Source organism: Crocuta crocuta, unplaced genomic scaffold (assembly GCF_008692635.1).
Source record: "Crocuta crocuta isolate KB4526 unplaced genomic scaffold, BGI_CrCroc_1.0 scaffold382, whole genome shotgun sequence".
Taxonomy (NCBI): domain Eukaryota; kingdom Metazoa; phylum Chordata; class Mammalia; order Carnivora; family Hyaenidae; genus Crocuta; species Crocuta crocuta.
The window spans coordinates 1775431-1796068 of NW_027531873.1; the positions used below are offsets into that span (position 1 = coordinate 1775431).

Genomic DNA, 20638 nt, shown 5'->3' on the forward strand with positions numbered 1-20638 from the left:
AGTTTATTTATTCTGAGAGAGAGAGTGGGACAGAGAGAGAGAGAGAGAGAGAGAGAGAACAAGTGAGCAGGGATGGGGTTGAGAGAGAGGGAAGAAAGAGAATCCCAAGAAGGCTCTGCACCAATTTGGGTTTTAAACTGACAACCTTGGGATCAAGACCTGAGCTGAAATCAAGAGTTGGATGCCTAACCAACTGAATTACCCAGGTGTTCCTAGATTCCTATTTTAGAACAAAAATTATAAATGCATTGTTATACTAATGGAAAGGGAATATAACAGCAATTAGCAAAGCACCCTGAACTGGGGGAAAAGGAGTATAAAATCTTACTAGGATTAGCCATGTTCATAATGTCTTTGGCTCATTTGGAATGTCATTGGTGTTCCATTATACTGGTTTCCATGTATAACAAAATATGAATTCTTTAGAAATGAATTAGCAGATGTTTATGATAACAGATTACTTGGAATACAGGTTGTTTCACATCATTTTGGTAGTTAAAGGTAGTCTCAAGTCCAGAGAGAAACTAATAAGGTACGTCACAAAACAGGGTTTAACTTTCAAAGCACCACTTTATACAGAAGAGCTAGGCAGGAATAGAGGCTCTACAATCAGACAGACCTGAGTGCAGAATCCAGCTCTGTCACATACTAGTTGTATGGACCGCACAATTCATTCACTCTTGGTTATATCATCTGACATTGGAGATATAATGTAGATCTCACAACATTGCTACTAGTTCCTAGCGCAGAGGGGGTGGCTATTACATTGTTATAAGTATTTTTCCTTAGCATATTCCTTAAAATAGTTCACGAGGCAGTATTTCTTAATACAGTTCCTCCAAATGTTCCCTTAACTACAGAATAAAGTGAAATGCACACCCAAAGATTTGCGCAGAGTCCGAAGGCAACACAAAAAAATTTTTAATTTTATCTTAATGTGCCTACAACACATAATATTTAACAGCAAAATATTAATCTTCATGTAAAACTGACATATCAAGAAAATATACCAGTTTATACGACAACAGGGCCCCCAATACAAATGCCTCATGTCCATAACCAACCTCAATAGGTCTCAGACTAGAGAACCCTGGATACATACTATGTAAATTATGCATCATGTGGTAAAAAGCCAAGAAAACCCAGAAGTTCTCAACATAAATCCCAAAACTTTCCTACAGGAAAGGAACATTGAAAAAAAAAGTACCTAAAATACCTACCTATGCATTTTGTTGTGAAAATTTATTTTTTTATAAATTTTTAAAATGTTTTATTTTTGAGAGAGAGAGATAGCATGAGCAGGGTGGGATCAGAGAGAGGGGGAGACACAGAATCCGAAGACAGGCTCCAGGCTCTAAGCTAGCTGTCAGCACAGAGCCCAACACGAGACTCGAACCCATGAACCGTGAGATCATGACTGTGAGATCATGACCTGAGCCAAAGTCAGACGCTTAACCAACTGAGTCACCCAGGCGCTCTGTTGTCCTGAAAATTTATTTGCAGACCTGCTTCAAGCTAAAAATAAGCTTAAAACCCAATCAATCTATCACCATAAAAGTAACAGTGGAAAGCCATAATTATGAATGCAAAATTTAAAACTTTACCTGCTTTCTTCTTTTTGTCAGAAGTAGCATCCAAAGTAGTTAAGGTAGTAGAGGTGCTTTTATAAATATCATGACCACATACTCCAGGATCTTCTTCATCAGAAGAAAATGAAGATAAATGTTCCAAGGTTTTAAGTTCATTATCAACTTTTTCTGATGGACTGTTACCCCCAATTTCAGACACTGAAGGTGTGGGTGTTGCAGAAGTCTTTGGAAGTGGTGGGGGACAAAATGTACGAACTGTCTGGGTCCCTGGTCGTCTAGTCCTGTTAGGCATTCGTACAGCAAGAGTGGAAAACTGCTGCTTGGGCCCAGATTTCAGAAAATCTAAGAAAGAGGCAATAAATCCTGTTTTGACTTCTGGCTGTTTTTCCTCTACTTCTTTGATCTTCTGTCTCATTTTTTCTTGATGCTGATAACCATCATGGCAGCTTTCTGAGGAAGGAGGGGTATACGGCAGATACACATCTGTTCCCCTTGGATTCTGGCGTTTGCCCTGGGCTGGTCTTTTCAGCTGTTTCGGATTACTGCTGTCTTCCTCTTTTGTTTGCCCCTTTCCGGTTTTTTTCTTCTGAAGGTTAAAATGCATTAAATCTTGGTTTTCTTCTTCAATCTTGACACCAATGGTCTCCCCAGGTTGGGCCATGGCCAACAGTGCAAGTGCACTTCTAGCTGGGTTCACCGACACACTGCTGTCATCAGTGGTGAGCTCACTCTCTGATGTAGCACTTTCTCCACTTATACTTCTACTAGAAACAAACTCTTGGCTTCTGTTATTATTTAATGTACTATCCATAGGAACTTCACTATCTTCTTCAGATTCATGATTGGTAGCAAACTGTTTCTTGAATGAGCCAGAACTTTGCTCCTGGACATCATGACCTGGTCCGACCACAGGTGAAATTACTTTAGGTGCTTTATTTTGACCAGTTTCAATATGCTGTTGATCAAGAGTCATTTTTGACTGGAGGGTTGGTACTGGTGAAAGGTTTACGGCAACTTGATTTCCATTTAAGGAAATATCATTTATATTCTGTGGCTTTCCTACTGTAGCTGTCACGGAGTTAAAATCTGAAGTCACATGCCCAACATCTAATGACTGCTGAAAATGAGATTTAGAATCACTATCTTCAACTGCCGCAATGGTTTCATTTGAAGTTGACTTGGAAAAATCAGAAGCGGTAACCCCACAAGCTGCTGCAGTAGCTGCTAAGATATCATCTACATTTGATAAAATATTTCTCTCATCACTGAGAAGCATTGCCTCTGGGAAACATATTGACCCAAGAGAAACAAAATGATTCTTTGAATCATGTTGATTTGTTTCACTAAAATGACCCTTTGTTGTTAGATGTTGCTGTAATGGTTTTGAAGACTCAGAGAGGTCCATTTTCATAATTTCAGAAGTTTGAGGATGGAGCTGCGGCTGAGAATGGTCACCATTGCTCTGAATAATATGACCGTCCATTTGAAGGAAAGGATGTACTATCTGTTGAGGACTTTGAACACGCTGTACTTGTAAAGATGCCTTTACTTGTCCTAAACCTGCCTGCAGTATTGACTGCTGAAGAATTTGTAAATCACAGGCAGAATCTAAAAGGACCTGTGTATTAGGAAGAGAAGCCTGATGGCCATGCCCTAAAGCATGATTTGGAATTTGAATCTGAGATGAGGCATTAATTATTTGATCATGTTGCTCTTGGACCTTGGCTTCATGTACCTTATGTATAAGAGAATGCTGTGGGTTGAGGTCTTTAGTATTCAACCTTATTTGTGGAGTTTGCATTAAATTAGTTGCCTTCTTAATATCAAGGGTTGCTGCACTGACTTGGCCAATTTGTTGGGTAAGTTGCGTCACTGAACCAACCATGCTTTCTTCTTTTTTTGGCCCTTGTAGAGCAATCCCAACAACCTGATCTTCAAGACGAGAATTACTTCTAATTACACTTTGAGAATACCTGTCATCTGCCTTTGATACCTTATAAGCCGATTCTTGAACATTAATTTCTCCATCTGAGAGCCTTTGGGTTGATGACTCAAGAGACACTTGGGGCTGCAATACCTGTAACTCTTGCATTGGAAAATCCTCTTCTTGCTTTGAAGATGTGTACACATTTGAGTCAAGTTTTCTTTCAGCATAAGACTTTGGATCAGGGGAAGGTATGTTATTCTGTAATGTCTGACAGTGAGTAGAGGATGCAAAAGACGATGACTGGGCAGCAGGCAAAAACTTTTGGGACTGGGGAGATGATGACTCTTGAGTCTGAGCATTTTGGGAAGAATGCATGGAAATATAATTCTGGGTTGGGCTAGAATCTGGCAAATTCTGAGCCCGAGTGGCAGAAGAGTAAGAAAGAGAAGGGGCTGTTAATGTTAGGGACTGCCCTGAAGCATAGCTTTCTGAAGGACTAACAACTGATATCACCTGTGACTGAGATGAATAACTAACCTGTGTCTGGCTAACTGGTGATAAACCCTGAGAATGACTAGATGAATAACTTTGAGACTGACTAACTGAAGACAGATCTCTTGTTTGGGCAGGGTAATTCTCATTTGTAACTGAAGATAATACTTCTTGTTGATTAGAAGAATAATTAAGTGTCTGATTTTCAGGAGTTATAGTCTGAGATGATCCAGAAAAAGTCAAGGTTTTATATAAGGATGGTAATTTCTCAACTTTGTTGGACCTATAAACCTGTGAATGAACAATAGATGGCACATTATGTGGCTGCACTAAACCATAATTTTGGGACTGACTAACTGATAAAAGGCTTGGTAGCTGCGCTGTAGAATAAATTTGTGCTTGGCCCGATATTACAGAACTCTGGTTATGTAAAGGTTTGGAATAGCTTAATGTTTGCACAGGAGGAATTACACTTTGAGGTTTGGGGGTCTTAGTTGATGCTAGTGGTTGTTTTGTAGAACAGCTTTTTACTTTTGTAGCAGAAGGAGGAAACCCTGATGATGGAATTGTAGATGAGTAAGACTGAGCAAGTTCCACTGACACCTGGGAGGTCTTCTGTTGTAATCCTCCATTGCTCACCTGAGTAGACTCTCCAACTGGGCTACAGGATAAAGATGACTGCCTACTTGTTTCCTGAAAATTAACCACACTTGCATTTGACAGATAGCTATGTAAGGAATGCTGAGAACCAGTCAGTTGTGCCTGAATAGACTGGGTACCTGAAGGCCGCTGATGGTGTTTAATAACACTACATTCTCGAAGAAGAGCTCTTTCAATGGAAGCAGTAGAACTAGTAAAGAGAGTTGAACTGTAGGCTTGAGGAGTCTGCTGGGCTCCCCCAAGTGCTGAAGGCAACAAACTAAATTGAGGTTGTAAAAGATGGGGTGCAGACTCTTGCGCTGAGCGATATGTTGAAGACTGAGGTGGTATGCTGTTACTTAATGCAGAACTGCCCAGGCGCTCAAATGCCAAAGCAGTTGGAACAGTTCCCTGGGAAGTCTTGATTTGTAACAGAGGGTCATGAGGATTTAAAATTCCATTTGATGTAGTGTTAAAAGATGAATCCTGAAGCACCAAAGGTGAGGTGGTAGCAAAGTTTCTATTGCTGAAGGTGGTGGGATGCTGATAAGCAGAGAGGGCAGAGGGTGGAAGTGTTCCAGTGGTTGGCAAAGGTCCAGTAACAAACAGCTCAGTTGCTGCTGAGGAATGCATACCTATGAAGAGAAAACAAAGAACTTTATGCAATCACAGCACAGATACTCATATACACAAATACGCATACTCGTATGCACACGCGCAGGCACACACGTTTTCACAGTAGAGACTTACATAACTTTAACCTATTATAATCTCTGTAAGGGTGAAGGGCGTAGGGGAAAAAAACTCTGTAAGACTGATAAGCCTGATAAGTTAGTTCTGCATGCAAATTTTAAAAATTACATTTTAAGACAGCTAGCTTTCTTAAAAGCAAAAATTGCTAATAAAGGTATTAGCAATTCATAACTATAATTGTTATAGAAATGAGTTTATAGAGTTAGATAAGACCATCTGAAAATTAAGAAACCAGTAAAAATGTACATAATCTCCAGTGATTAATTTATCCTGAAATTTCAATGCAATAGCAACAAACTAAAATGTTCATAACATTAAAATGCAGATTAAATTGCTTACATTTAACATGGTAAATCTAAAAATAAACAGTGAGGTTAACACTGAAATTTCCTTTATCAAAATATACAAACTTTAAAAATCTCTTGGATTTCAAGTTTTGGCTTCCTATGAATAACTTCCAATGACAAGAGATGTGTGCTTATCATACAAGGCTGATCAGAAATCAATAAAGTATTGTCAAGAAGAGATTATTAGAGGTGCCTGGGTGGCTCAGTCAGTTAAGCGTCCGACTTCAGCTCAGGTCATGATCTCATGGTTCATGAGTTTGAGACCCATGTTGGGCTCTGTGCTGACAACTAACTCAGAGCCTAGAGCCAGTCTTCGGATTCTGTGTCTCCCTCTCTCTCTGACCCTCTCCTGCTCACGCTGTCTCTATCTCTCTCTCAAAAATAAACAGAATATTTAAAAAAATTTAAAAAAAAGAGATTATTAATGGAGAGGAAGGGAGGTAAACCATAAGAGACTCTTAAATACTGAGAACTGAGGGTTGATGGGGTGTGGGGAAGAGGGGAAAATGGGTGATGGGCATGGAGGAGGGCACTTGTTGGGATGAGCACTGGGTGTTACAGGGAAACCAACTTGACAATAAACTATATTTAAAAAAAAAGAAGAGATTATTAACATTTCAGAAAACCACTCTAGTCACATACAGTAAAGTGAAAATCTTACAATCTAAAACTTCTACTTCTAAAAATTTATCCTATAGCAATAAGTGGACACAAAGATATTTGTACAAGATACTTATTGCGTGTAAAAAGTAGAAACAACCCATGTCCATCAACACGGGAATGACCAAATAATTATGGCATATCCTATTAATACTATTACTATAAACAATGATTAAGTGAAAAAAGATGTTTTGATATACAAAGATTTCAAAGAACTGTTAACTCTTCTCTATGAAAGTGGGAATGTAGTTGGGAAGTATCAGTTTCCATTTTACATAACTTTTTTATCGTTTACATGTTTCTTAGCAAACTTCCATTAAAATTTTGTTGTTTATTTTAGAAAAATAGGGGAAAAAGATTCTCTAGCCCTTTCAAAAACTTTCTTCTCCCACTTTTTCCCATTAAATGTCAAGAAAGTATTACTACTACAAAGACCGAAAATAGTTATACTTAAAAGAATAAATAACATTTAGGATTTATGTTTAAAATAAAATAATCATAGACAGGGTGCCTGGGTGGCTCAGTCGGTTCAGTGTCTGACTTCAGCTCAGGTCATGACCTCATGGTTCATGACTCTGAGCCCAGCGTTGGGCTCTGTGCTGACAGCTCAGAGCCTTGAGCCTGCTTCAGAGTCTGTGTCTCCCTCTCTATTTCTGCCTCTCCCCCACTTGCACTTTGTCTCTCTCTCTCAAAAATAAATAAAATGTTAAAAAAATTAAAAATAAATAAAATCATAGAAATTGGAAGAAAGCCTAACTGATTATGTGTAATGCTCTATTAATGGAATTTATATCAGAATGGTAAAGTATTATTTCCTATAGTTATCATTTTAAAATATCTCTCTGGGGCACCTGGGTGGCTCATTTGGTTGAGTGTCTGACTTTGGCTCGGGTCATGATCTCACAGGTTTCTGAGTTCTAGCTGTGCATCAGGCTAGCTGCCATCAGCGAAGATCCCATCCAGAACCTCTGTCCCTACCTCTCTCTGCCCCTCCCCTGCTCACATTCTCTCTCAAAAAAAATAAACATTTAAAAAATAAAATATCTCCTCAAATATGTGATGACATTTCTTATTATTTAAAACAAAGCATTTTTTTAAAAACACCTAACTTTCCTATAACCCTGAAAAAGTAAAAATATACACATAATTTGGGGGGAGAAACAAGTGAAAAATGGAATGTATATATAAACAGGGAAAATAGAATAATATCAGCTTGTAATATCCATTACAATTTATTTAATGTTGGACAAAATTCCTCATCTGTATGAATAAAGGACTAGATAAGATAATTTAGGTCCCTCTAGTTCTAACATTCTATGAAATATCAGATTGACAGATTCAAGTAACTCACCTAGAAAATTTCAAGCTTGTACATTTTGAGAGTAATTCAAAACTTTTAATAGTGATTTAATCTGTTCAATTCTGGATAACTTTACATAACTCTAATGATGAAATCAGTTTCAAGATTGTTTTTTTACTATATCATCTACTCAGCCTGAAGTCACTAAGATAAATAAATTTAATTTTTCATCAAAAACCAAAAAAGATAAATATGTGAGGTGATGGATATGTTAACTAACCAAGTGGGGGGGGGGATTCCTTCACAATGTATGGTGAATCACCGCAATGTACACTTTAAACATCTTATAATTTTATATATCAACTATACCTCAGTAAAGTTGAAATGGAAAAATAAAAGAAAATTTAATCTTTGCTTTTATTAAGTAGACAAGTAGCTACATAAATTGCCAGATAAGAACTTTATATCTACGGTTTACTTTCAATAATTATCTATCTTCTTCAACCTGTTAAGTTTTCACTGAAGTAATCAGTTTGAATTTCTGCTAGTAACAATCTCTTGAATTTTGTCCAACTTAAAATTGTGAAAAATTCCAGGTTTTAAATTTCACTGAAAAATCAGTAATTACTCTCAGCTACACTATAGAATAACAAGGCCATAAAAAGTGTATTTTTATCATTATTTTTTCTGGACTTATAAGTTCTGAAAACAGGGGTGCCTGAATGCCTCTGTTGGTTAAGCATCTGACTCTTGATCCTTGCTCAGGTCATGATCTCACAGTTCCTGAGTTTGAGCCCCACATGGGGCTCTGCACAGTGCAGAGCCTACTTGGGATTCTCTCTCTCTGCCCTTCCCTCCCCAACTCATGCTGTCTTTCTCTGAAGATAAATAAATAAACTTAAAAAAAATTCCGAGGGGTGCCTGGGTGGCTCAAGTCAGTTGAGCGTCTGACTTCGGCTCAGGTCGTGATCTCACAGTTTGTGGGTTCGAGCCCCACGTCGGGCTCTGTGCTGACAGCTAGCTCGGAGCCTGGAGCCTGTTTCAGATTCTGTATCTCCCTCGCTGCTCCCATTGTCTCATATTGCTCCCATTGTCTCGCTGCTCCCATTGTCTCGCTCACTCTCTCTCTCACCACTGCCCCCCAAAATTCTGAAAACAAAGAATCACCTGTCTGCCAGGATGGAGCCCTGAATTGTGGTAAAAGAGTACTTCCTGAAGAAGCAGCCTGAGCAGTTCGGGATTCAACAGCAGAGAGAAAATTCATCACTGAAGATTCTTTAGTGTTAGTGCTGGCACTGTTCACACTAGTATCAAATATTCCAGAAAGACCTATATTTGAAGATAAAACATATCACAAGGTAAAATATTTAATAATACAGAAGTATATTTCTGTTCATATTTTATTTATTTACCTATTTTTTTGAGAGAGAGAGTGTGCCTGGGAACAGGGCCAGGAGGAAAGAGAATCCCAAGCAGGCTCCATGTTCAGTATGGAGCCTAGAGAGCCTGACATGGGTCATGATCTCATGATTCTGGGACTACGACCTGAGCTGAAATAAGCCCCTCTTAAATAAGAATAGGGGGGGTGCTCTGGTGGCTCAGCTGGCTGAGTGTCTGATTCTTGATTTCAGCTCAGGTCTTGACCTCACTCAGGAGACTCTACGCTGACAGCACAAAGCCTGTTTGGGATTCTCTCTCTCCTCTCTCTGCTCTTCCCCTCGCTCGTGTGCTCTTGCTCTCTCTCAAAATAAATGTTCAAAAAAATAAAATAAAATAAAAAGGAATCTCTGAAATTTAAAAAAAAAATTTTTTTTAATGTTTTATTTATTTCTAGGAGAGAGAGAGACAGCGTGAGCAGGGGAGGGTCAGAGAGAGAGGGAGTCACAGACTCTGAAACAGGCTCCAGGCTCCGAGCTGGCAGTCAGCACAGAGCCCGACGCGGGGCTCGAACCCACTAACTGCGAGATCATGACCTAAGCGAAAGTCGGACGCTTAACCGACTAAGCCACCCAGGCGCCCCAGGAATCTCTGAAATTTAAGGCCAAAAGCTCTACATCCCTAAACTGTTTTGACACAGCAAACAAATATGAATTTGACCAAGCATGGTTTCAATATAAAATCTACAAAGATTGGGGTGCCTGGGTGGCTCAGTTGGTTAAGCATTCAACTTTAGCTCAGGTCATGATCTCATGGCTCTGTGCTGACAGCCTGGAGTCTGGGGCCTGTTTCAGATTCTGTGTCTCCCTCTCTCCTGCTTGTGTGCTGACTCTTATCTCTCAAAAATAAATGTTAGAAAAAAATTTTTTTTAAATCTACAAAGATTGGGAAGATCTCCCAACTAATTAATTATATAGATATTCCCTATCAGTAAAAGACAAAGCTTTTAATTTCGTTTTCATTTTCACTTTTCCCATGGCTCTGTTACGTTCTGCCCACATGCATAATCCAATACATGAAAACTGATTTTTCTTCTTATTCATTAAACGTAGCCATATTAGTTTTACAAGAGCATGTTTACCAGTTGGCTGAGGTGTGGCAGCATATCCAGGAAGCTGATGAGAGGCTGCAAAAGTCTGTCTCTGAAGGAGATCTGTTTCAGAGTGTGAGGGATGTCCTTCTTCATAGCTTAAACTAGAGGATAATAAAAATAAGTGACCAAAAACACATAGCTAAAACCACACGATCAAAAAATTTCTAGGAGAACAATTATCAAAAGTAGCAAAAAAGTCTTCGCCTAAATTCAACAACTTTGATTAAGAGGTCAAATACAATCTGACAATACTGTCAAAATGGGCAAATATATTGAAGATATACTAGGAAGAAAATGATGCAAAGTATTTTCCTTAATTCAACTTTATTGCCTTTTACTGGGAGAGAAATACCATGGTACAGTGGGAAAAGCAAAATCCTGGAAAACAGGACAGCTGAATTCATTACACAACCTCTACCACCTGCTTACAGTATCATTTGAATAAGACACTTAATGTCAGACTAAATTCCTCATCTGTATGAATAAACAATTAGAGAAGATAATCTAAGGTCCCTCTAATTCTAACATTCTACAGAGTATCAGATAATTCAAATAAACTGATAATTAAATAACTCACCTAGAAAATTTCAAGCTTGTACATTTGAGAGTAATTCAGAACAAGATATTTTTTATACCCTTGACATTTATTTTGAATATTTTTAAACCCACAGAAAAATAGAAAGTCTAATAAAAATATATACATTTGTTATGTAAGACTCAATAATCATTAATTTTGTTACCTTTGTTTTATTTTTCTCTACACACACATACACACACACACATAATATAAACACACACCTTTCTTTTTTTTTTTTTTTTTTTACCAAACCACTTGAAAATAACTTGCATATAGGACACTGCATCTTTAAATACTTTGGCTGTGTTTCCTAGGAATCAGTCAATCTCCCATACAGCCAATTATTATTAGACTTGAAGAAACTTAACAATTTAAGTCAATAACAGCATGTAATACAGAGGTCATATTCTAATTTCCTAATTGTTGCCTAAATGTTTGGGATTTTAAAGCTCTTCTATGTAGAATCCAATGAAAAATTCAAGAATTGCACTTGGTGGGGTGCCTGGGCGGTTTAGTGGGTTAAAACTCTGATTCTTGGTTTCGGCTCAGGTCATGATCTCATGTTTTGTGAGGTTGAGCCCCACGCTGGGGTCTGTGCTGATAGCATGGAGCCAGCTTTGGATTCTCCCTCTCCCCTTCTCTCTCACCTGCTCACATTCACACGCATGCGCGTGCTCTCTCTCAAAACAAACTTTTTTTTTTAAAAAAAGGAGAATTACACTTGGCTATTTCTCTTTAAATTTAGAACATTGCCTCTACCCTGCCTCTAATCCCACATCCCTTTTGTGATTTCCTGACATAGATTTGTTGTTATTGAAGAAAACAAATCAGCTGAATGTAGACTATACCAAATTCTGACTCTAATGGATACCTCAAGAGAAGTACATAAATGATATTTTGTACTTCATATTGCCTCATATAAGGATGCACATAATGTCCATTTGTCTCATCATTGGTGATGCTAAACTTGAAGTGATTAAGGTACATGTCAGACCTCTCCACGTATGTATTTTTTCTTTTTTGAAATGCAACTGGGAGAGGTTACTTTAAGAAGCTGTAAATACAGGGCTCCTGGGTGGCTCAGTGGGTTAAGTGTCCCACTTAAGCTCAGGTCATGATCTCACAGTTTGTGAGTTTGAGCCCCATGTCAGGCTCTGTGCTGAAAGCTCAGAACCCGGAGCCTGCTTCGGATTCTGTGTCTCTCTCTCTCTCTGCCCCTCCCCTACATGTGCTCTGTCTCTCTCACTCTCTCAAAAACAAATAAACATTTAAAAAAAAAAAGAAGCTGTAAATACCTTATTTTCAAAAGTCAAAGGTTTCAGACATCATCCACCTTTAATTCAATTATCACACCAGAGATTGGAAATGGCAGTTTTCTAATTACATCATTCTTTTAATATTTAAAAATATTCTTCTGTAAAATAAAAATCAGCTTTCCCTTTTCTCTCATGTACATACATGACATATACTTATATTTCAATATTTATCAAAAATGTAAATATCTTACACTTTAAGTATATCGTTGTAGACTTAAAAATTGAAATATAGTTGACATAATATATTAGTTTCAGGTGTACAACATAGTGATTCAACAATTATACACATCACGAAATGCTTACCATGATACATGTAGTTACCATCTATCACCTACAACATTATTACAATATTACTGACTATATTCCCTGCTATGAACTTTTTTTTTTTTTAATGTTTTATTTATTTCTAGGAGAGAGAGAGAGAGAGAGAGACAGCGTGAGCAGGGGAGGGTCAGAGACAGAGGGAGTCACAGACTGAAACAGGCTCCAGGCTCTGAGCTGGCAGTCAGCACAGAGCCCGACGCGGGGCCCGAACCCACGAACCGCGAGATCATGACCTAAGCGAAAGTCGGACGCTTAACCGACTAAGCCACCCAGGCGCCCCTCCCTGCTATGAACTTTTGTATTCCTTTCATGGACATGTTTTCATTTCCCCAAAGTTAAATATCTAAGAGTAGAATTATGACAGGGTCATAAGGTAGGTGTATGTACTATTTTACATTACCATGTAATGCAATGTATCAAATTTCCATTTTTGCTTTACAACCTTGTCACCATGTGATATTTTCAGTTGTTTTAATTTTAGCTATTCTAGGTAGGTAAAGTGGTATCTCAGCATAGCATAATTTGCATTTCTTAATAACAAATGATGATGAGCATCTTTTTATATGCTGACAGGTTATTCTTTCAGCTCCTCTTATAAAATTTGTTATAATTTTTTTGTCCTTCAAAATATTTGGGTTGTTAGTGTTTTTCTTATATTCTGGATCTACCTTTTAGTCAGATATATGTATTGCGAATGTTTTCTTCCAGTCTGATGGCTTGCTTTTTATTTCCTAGTGTCTTCTTTTTTTAATGTTGGGAGGGGGAGAGAGAGAGAGAGAGAGAAGGAGAGAGACTGAGAGAGAGAGAAAGAGCAGGGGAGGAGAGGGGCAGAGAGAGAGAGGGACAGAGGATCCGAAGCAGGCTCGGCACTGACAGCAGTAAGCCTGATGCTGGGCTGGATCTCATGTACCGGGAAGAGTGCAACCAGGACAGAAGTTCGATGCTCAACCAACTGAGTCACCAGGCACCATCTAGTGTCTTTCACTAAAAGGTTTTCATCAGTTTTGTGGTAAGGGCACTTAGCCGATCTACCCACTTAACAAAGTGTGTGGTGTTAACTATGTGAACTATGTTGTACAGCAGAGCTCTAGAGCTTATTCATCTTGAATAACCGAAACTTTATAGTCTTTGAACTACTCTCCAATTCTCCCTTCCCCTAGTCTCTGGCAACCACCATCCTACTCCTACTCTCTGCTTCTGAGTTTGACTAACAAGGTTTTAATTTTTGATCAACCTGCATTATATATTTTTTCCTATAAAGTCAGTGCTTTTAGTATCCTGTCATTAATATATTCACCTATATTTTCTTTAAGTTTTAAAGTGTTACCTTTTTTAGAAAAGTATTCGCTTTTATATTTAGGCCTATGGAATCATTTTGAGATAAATTTTGTGGGGTAAGGGTAAAGGTTCATTTTATAAATTTCTTCAAAAATTAAGGTATAATTTGCATACAACAAAATTCACCCTTTCCAGTGTACAAGTGAGTTTGAACAAATATGTAAAAAATGCAAAAACTAAGGGAGAGAACAGTCCCATCATTATAAGATTCCCCCTTGCCCCTCTATAGTGAAATCCTCCCACCATCTCCCAAGGATCTATTCTCTGTTCTTATAGTTTTCCCTTTTCCAAAATGTCACATGAACAGAATAATTTAATATGTTGTGTAGCTTTTTGTGTTCGGCTACTTTCAATTAGCTTGATGTCTTTGAGATTCATACATGTTTTTATTTATACCAGTAATTCATTACATTTTATAGCTGAGCAGTATTCCATTATATGGATGCATTAGAAGTTAGTGCTTGTTTTAAATCCATTTATCACTTTAAGGACCTTTGGGTTCTTTCCTGTTTTTGACAATTATGAATAAAGTTGCCATACACCTATGTATAAGTTTCTGTGTGCATACAAGTTTTCATTTCACTAAATACATAGGAGTGGGGTGGCTGGTATGGTAATAAGGTAATACTGAAATTTAGAGAAACTACTTGTTTTCCAAAGTAGCTATCCTTTTTTTCATTTCCCCATGTATGTCTGGTCTAGTGACTGCATTCTTACTGGCACTAAGTATTATCAATTTGTAAATTGTTTCGTTTCTTTTAAGTACCTATCTAACTCTTGCTTTTGGCTCAGGTCATGATATCATGGTTGATGAGTTCAAGTCCCATGTCAGGCTCTGTGCTAACAGTATGCAGCCTGCTTGGGATTCTGTCTCTACCTCTCTCTGCCCTTCCCCTGTTCTCTCTCGCTTGCTCAGAAGTAAATAAACATAAAAAAAATTTTAAATATGAAAACAAAATTTAGACATTCTAATTGGCGTGCAATAGTACCTCACTGTGGTTTTAATTTGCATTTCCTTACTAATTAACAATGATGAGCATCATTTGCTCATCTAACATGCAGAAATCTTCTTTCATGAAATATCTACTCAAATCTTCTGCCTGATATTGTCAAATCCTTGGTGAAGATATGTTTTGAAAATAATTTCCCCCACTCTGTGGCTTTTATCCATTCTCATAATAATGTAGTTGAACAGAACCATTTTTAAATCAACTTTTTTAAGATTTTATTTTTAAGTAATCTCTTGCCCAACGTGTGGCTTGAACTCAACAATGTCGAGATCAAGAGTCATGCTCCACTGACTGAGCCAGCCATGTGCCCCTATGAATTGTATTTTTGCTGTTGTTACTAAGAGGCCTTTGCCTAATCCAATATCTCAATGATTTTCTCCTTTGTTTCCTTCTGGAGTTTTATGGTATCACTTTTTCCATTTAAGTCTATGATTCATTTGGAGTTAATTTTTTGTACATGGCTGAGGTAAGGTTTGAGATTCATTTTTTAAAAAACTTTGGATATGCAATTATCCCAGTACTATATATTGAAAAAAATTATTCTTTACCTGTTGAATTGCTTTGGCATCTCTTTAAAAAAATTAACTAGCTATATATTTGTGGTTCTACTCTTATCTATTCTATTACATCAGTCTGTCTGTTCTTAGGCCAATAACACACAGCCTAATAAGTAATTTAATTCAGGTTGTACAAATCTTCCAATCTTGTTCTTTTTCAAAATTATTTTGGGTATCCCAGGTATTCCCATATAAATTTTTGAGTCAGTTTGTCAATTTCTACAAAAAACATTGCACTGCATCTATACATTACTTTGGGAAAAACTACTACCACTTTAGAAATACTGAGGTTTCTAATCAATGAGTATATCTATTTATTTAGGTCTTTACTTTCCAGAGTCCTCTGTAATGTTTAGTGCATAATTCTTCTAAGTATTTTGTTAAAATTTTTAAAGGCTTTTTTTTTTAAGTTTATTTATTTTGAAAGAGGGAGAGAGAGAGTGAGAGAGCGCGCACACATAGTGAGATATGGGAAGAGAGAGAGGGAGAGAGAGAATTCCAAGCAGGCTCCGAGCTGTAAGTGCAAAGCCCAACATGGGGCTCAAACTTATGAACCAGATCACAACCTGAGCCGAAATCAAGAATTGGATGCTTACCCGACTGAGCCACCCAGTCACCCCAGCATTTTGTTAAATTTATCCCTAAGTATCTCATTTTTGTTATTTTTTTCTAAATGTTTGTTTTAATTACAGCTTTATTGATATGTAATTCACATACCATAAAGGTTATCCTTTTAAAGTATATGAGTCAGTGTGTTTTAAGAATATTTAGAGTTGTACAACCAGAATCTAATTTTAGAACATTTTCATTGCCTCAAAAATAAACCTGTACCCATTAGTATCATTCTGCATATCCCCTGCCACCCAGCCCCAGGCAATCACTGATGTACTTTCGTCTCTATGGATTTGCCCTATTCAAAATATTTCACAAAAATGCAATCATGCTAGATGTGGCCTTTTGCAACTAGCTTCTTTCACTTAACATAATGTTTTCAAGGTTCATCCCATGTTACAACATTGATATATCAGTACCTCACTCAATTTTATGGATGAATAATATCCCATTGTACAGGTATACATTTTGTTTAGGCATTTATCAGTTGATGGACATTGGGGTGTTTCCACTGTTTGGCTATTATGAATTATGCTCCTAGGAACATTCATGTACAAGTTTTTGTGTGGATGTATGTCTTTCTCTTGGGTATACACCTAGAAGTCAAATTTTTGAGCCATATTACAACTCAAACATTTTCAACATTTTGAAGAATGGCCAACCAAAATAGCTGTACTATTTTACATTCCCACCAGCAATGGTTAGGGTTACAGTCTCTCAACATCTTTGCTCACACTTCTTAAAACCCGTGCTTTTATTACAATAGCCACCTATCCTAGTAGGTGTAAAATAGGATCTCATTGTGGTTTTGATTTGCATTTATCTAATGATGTTGAACATCTTTAAAATAGGCTTCCTGACCATCTCTATGTCTTCTTTGAACATATATCTATTCCAATCCTTTGCCCACTTTAAAATTGGGTTGTTGTTGTTTTTTAAATCAAAGTGTAAGAAGAATTATTTTTATATTCCGGAAACAAGTACCTGACAAATACATGATTTTTATTTATTTATTTTTATTTTATTTTATTTTTAAATGTTATTTATTTATTTTTAGGAGAGAGAGAGAGAGAGACAGAGAGAGACAGCGTGAGCAGGGGAGGGTCAGAGAGAGAGGGAGTCACAGACTGAAACAGGCCCCAGGCTCTGAGCTGGCAGTCAGCACAGAGCCCGACGTGGGGCTCAAACCCACAAAACGCGAGATCATGACCCAAGCGAAAGTCGGACGCTTAACCGACTAAGCCACCCAGGCGCCCCCAAATACATGATTTTTAAATATTGTTTCCTACTCTGTAAGTTATCTTTTCACTTTCTTGATGCTATAATTTGCAGCCCAAAAGTTTTTTTTTTGGTTTAGAGTTTTTTAAGTGATCTCTACACCTAACATGGGGGTCGAACTTACAACCTGAAGATCAAGAGTCAGATGCTCCACCGACTAAGCCAGCCAGGTTCCCTTGAAGCCCAAAAGTTTTAAAGTTTGAGTTTTTTTGTTATTTTTTTCTACACCATCAACCACTTCTGCAAGTCTCTGGATACCAACTGGGTGTCCATCCAACAATTCAGTTCAATCTTTTTTTTTTAATGTTTTATTTATTTTTGAGAAAGAGCGCACAAGCAGGAGAGAGGCAGAGAGAGTGACAGAAGATCTGAAGCAGGCTCCACACTGACAGCAGCAAGCCCAACGCAGGGCTCAAACCCACAAATTGCGAGACCATGACCTGAGCCAAAGATGGACACTCAACCAACTGAGCCACCCAGGTGTCCCTTAAAGTTTAAGTTTAAAATTAGATGCAGTTAGGAGCGCCTGGGTGGCTCAGTCAGTTAAGCGTCCAACTTCAGCTCGGGTCATGATCTCACAGTTCTTGGGTTCGAACCACACATCAGGCTCTATGCTGACAGCTTGGAGTCTGGAGCCTGCTTTGGATATGTGTCTCCCTCTCTCTCTGACCCTCTCCAGCTCAAGCTCTGTCTCTCTCTCTCAAAATTAAATAAACATTTAAAAAATTAAAAATAAAAAATAAAGTTAGATGCAGTTCAACAGATTTTTTTCTTTTTTTCTTTGATGGCGTATCTGAAAAACCATTATCTAACTAAGGTCCTAAAAATTTATTCCTATGTTTTCTCTAAGAGTTCTACAGTTTCAATTTTTCCATTTAAGTCTACAGTCTATTTTGAATTAATATTTGTACATAGTGTAAAGCAGGAGTCCAACTTTATTCTTTTGCTAATTTTCAATATAATTTGAAATTCTTTAATAAAAAACCAAATGCTTAGCTGTTATTTTCAAAATATTCCTACCATTTTATATGCTTTTCAAGTTATCATAGCAATCATACTTTTATTAAAATAATCTATACACATATATTTCCTTGTTCCGTCAGCTGACGGAGTCTAGAAATGAAGACACCCTGGTAGCACAGAGAGTACTTAGTACCCAGATGGTTCCTAATACCTAATCTGGAATATCTTGTATGCCAGAAAGTAAGAAAGTGCTCAAAAAAAAAAAGAAGGAAAGAAAGATCGGAGGAAACCCCTACATTTACAAGGGCATGTCAAGGGGACATGGAAACCAGCTGAAAGAGCATTCATTGGCCAAAGTTGAAAGATTTTAACACTGATAAAAATCTGATAGTCACTGGTTTGTTGACATCATTTATTTTTTTGAAACTTGTGTTTAAGTTTTTTTAGTGATCTTTATACACAATGTGGGGCTCAAACTCGTGATTCCAAGATCAAGAGTCACTTGCTGTATTGACTAAGCCAGCGAGGAGCCCCAACAAAAGCCAGATTAAAAAAAAATTATCCTGGTAAAAAATATATGTCTCAAAACATGGTCAACAAATTCCCATATATGAATGAATAAAAGATTTCCTTGAATAAATATACATTTATGTAATATAGGACCTACCCTGGCATAGTCCTTCCTAGCCCCCCAAATCCGGATGGGTGGTAGGGATAAAGACAGATAATTTATACTATCCCTATACATACTTGAAAAATTATAGGAGCTAAGGCCTAGAGAAGAGGAGGGAGCCAAGAGATAGGAGATACAGTTTTAATCCTCATATCCCCAGCCTAGCATAAAACTTCAAACTTCCATCCCTTCTCTACACACTCAAAGTAGGGTAGATTCATTGTGGAAGAGAAGGAGGATCAGAATTTTGCAAGGGGAAGTATCATCTTCCTTCAGTGGTTGTCACTTTAAATGCCAAGTTAAAAAAACTGACACTTTCCTAAAAATTAAAATGCGCCAAAAGATTACTCAATTACCACTCTCTACCTTACGTCTGAACATTCTTTCCCGAAACTTAATTTTAATCTAATATGTTTAACAAAGAAAATTAAGTTTTTCATTAATTTTCATTTTTACTTTTAGAGAAAGAGAAAGAGAGGGAGCAGATGAGGGACAGGGGTAGAGGGAGAGAATTCCAAGCTGGCTCCATACTCAGCATGGAGCCCAACGTGATGTTTTGGAACCCAGGCACCCCAGGATCTCACATTTTACCTTCAAGGGAATCAAAAGCCTCTAAAGAATTTAATCAGAGTTAAATAATTAAATTTGTATTTTAAAAAGAATGGTTTTTAACCAGGGGTATCCATTAGCATCATCTGGTAGTCCCCCCGTCCCCCTCAAATATACTCCCAGTTCTCACTTCCAGAAGTTATTTATTAATAGTTTTGAGACAGGACTCTGTGAGTCACTTTGAAAAAAACCCATAAAGCGATTCTGCCATGTACAAGCAGTAAGAATCACTGTGTTAGAAAGACAATCTAATAAGCAGTGTAAAGAACAGAGGAAGCCTGTGGGGCACCTGGATAGCTCAGTCAGTTAAGCATCCAATTCTTGATTTAGGTTCAAGTGATGATCTCAGTTTGTAAGAATCCCTGCTTGGGATTCTCTCTCTCTCTCCCTCTTTCTACCCCTCTCCAGCGCATGTGCTCTCTCCCTCAAAATAAATAAAGAAGTAAACAAATAAAGGACATAGAAAACCTGAAAGCAGGAAAGCCAAGATTCTACTATAGAAATCCAGGTAAAAGACTGTAAGGACAGAACAGTGGCCACAGATAGACATTTGAGATCTCTTAAAAAAAAAAAATAGAACTGACAAGATTTGGCCAACAATGATTTGTGGGAAAAGTCAGAGGAATCATGAATGATAGTGAACCACCCATAAGGCAGAACAAATTTGGAAGAGTTCAATTTTGGATGCATTAAGTTTGAGGTGAGGTGTTCATAAGAGATAGAATGAGGATAGAATGAGAATGAGAATACTCAAAAATGGACTGATGAGGGGCACCTGGGTGGCTCAGTGGTTAAGTTCCAACTTCAGCTCAGTTAATGATCCCATGGTTCGTGAGTTCAAGCCGTGTTGGGCTCTGTGCTGACAGCTGAGAGCCTGGAGCCTGCTGTGGATCCTGTGTCTCCCTCTCTCTCTGCCCCATCCCGCTCATGCTCTGTCTCTCTCTCTCAAAAATAAAATAAACATTAAAAAATTAAAAAACAAAAACAGACTGATGAACATTCCCATTTAAAACTCAGGAAAGAAGTCTGAGATGAAAATAAAAAATTGGGAATCATTACCAGTTGGGTATTTTTGAAATCATGAAAGTGGGTGAAAATGCCCAAGAGTGTCTTACACGAGAAATGGGCTGAGGACAGAAGCTAT

The 20638-nt window shown here is 37.7% G+C and overlaps 1 protein-coding gene across 2 annotated transcripts in view; it reads right to left on the reverse strand.

The window, feature by feature from the left end:
* QSER1 (glutamine and serine rich 1) overlaps positions 1 to 20638 on the reverse strand; it is a 79534-nt gene that overhangs the window by 33019 nt on the left and 25877 nt on the right. The window contains exons 2-4 of one of the 2 annotated variants that reach the window (XM_077772806.1): positions 10226 to 10338; positions 8875 to 9036; positions 1605 to 5282 (exon numbers count right to left, since the gene is read on the reverse strand). In XM_077772806.1, coding sequence (XP_077628932.1) covers positions 1605 to 5282; positions 8875 to 8971 — 3775 coding nt within the window. In that variant the 5' untranslated portion in view covers positions 8972 to 9036; positions 10226 to 10338. Of the gene's footprint in view, positions 1 to 1604; positions 5283 to 8874; positions 9037 to 10225; positions 10339 to 20638 lie in introns of those variants that run through there. The other variant, XR_013337251.1, reaches the window with a different exon arrangement.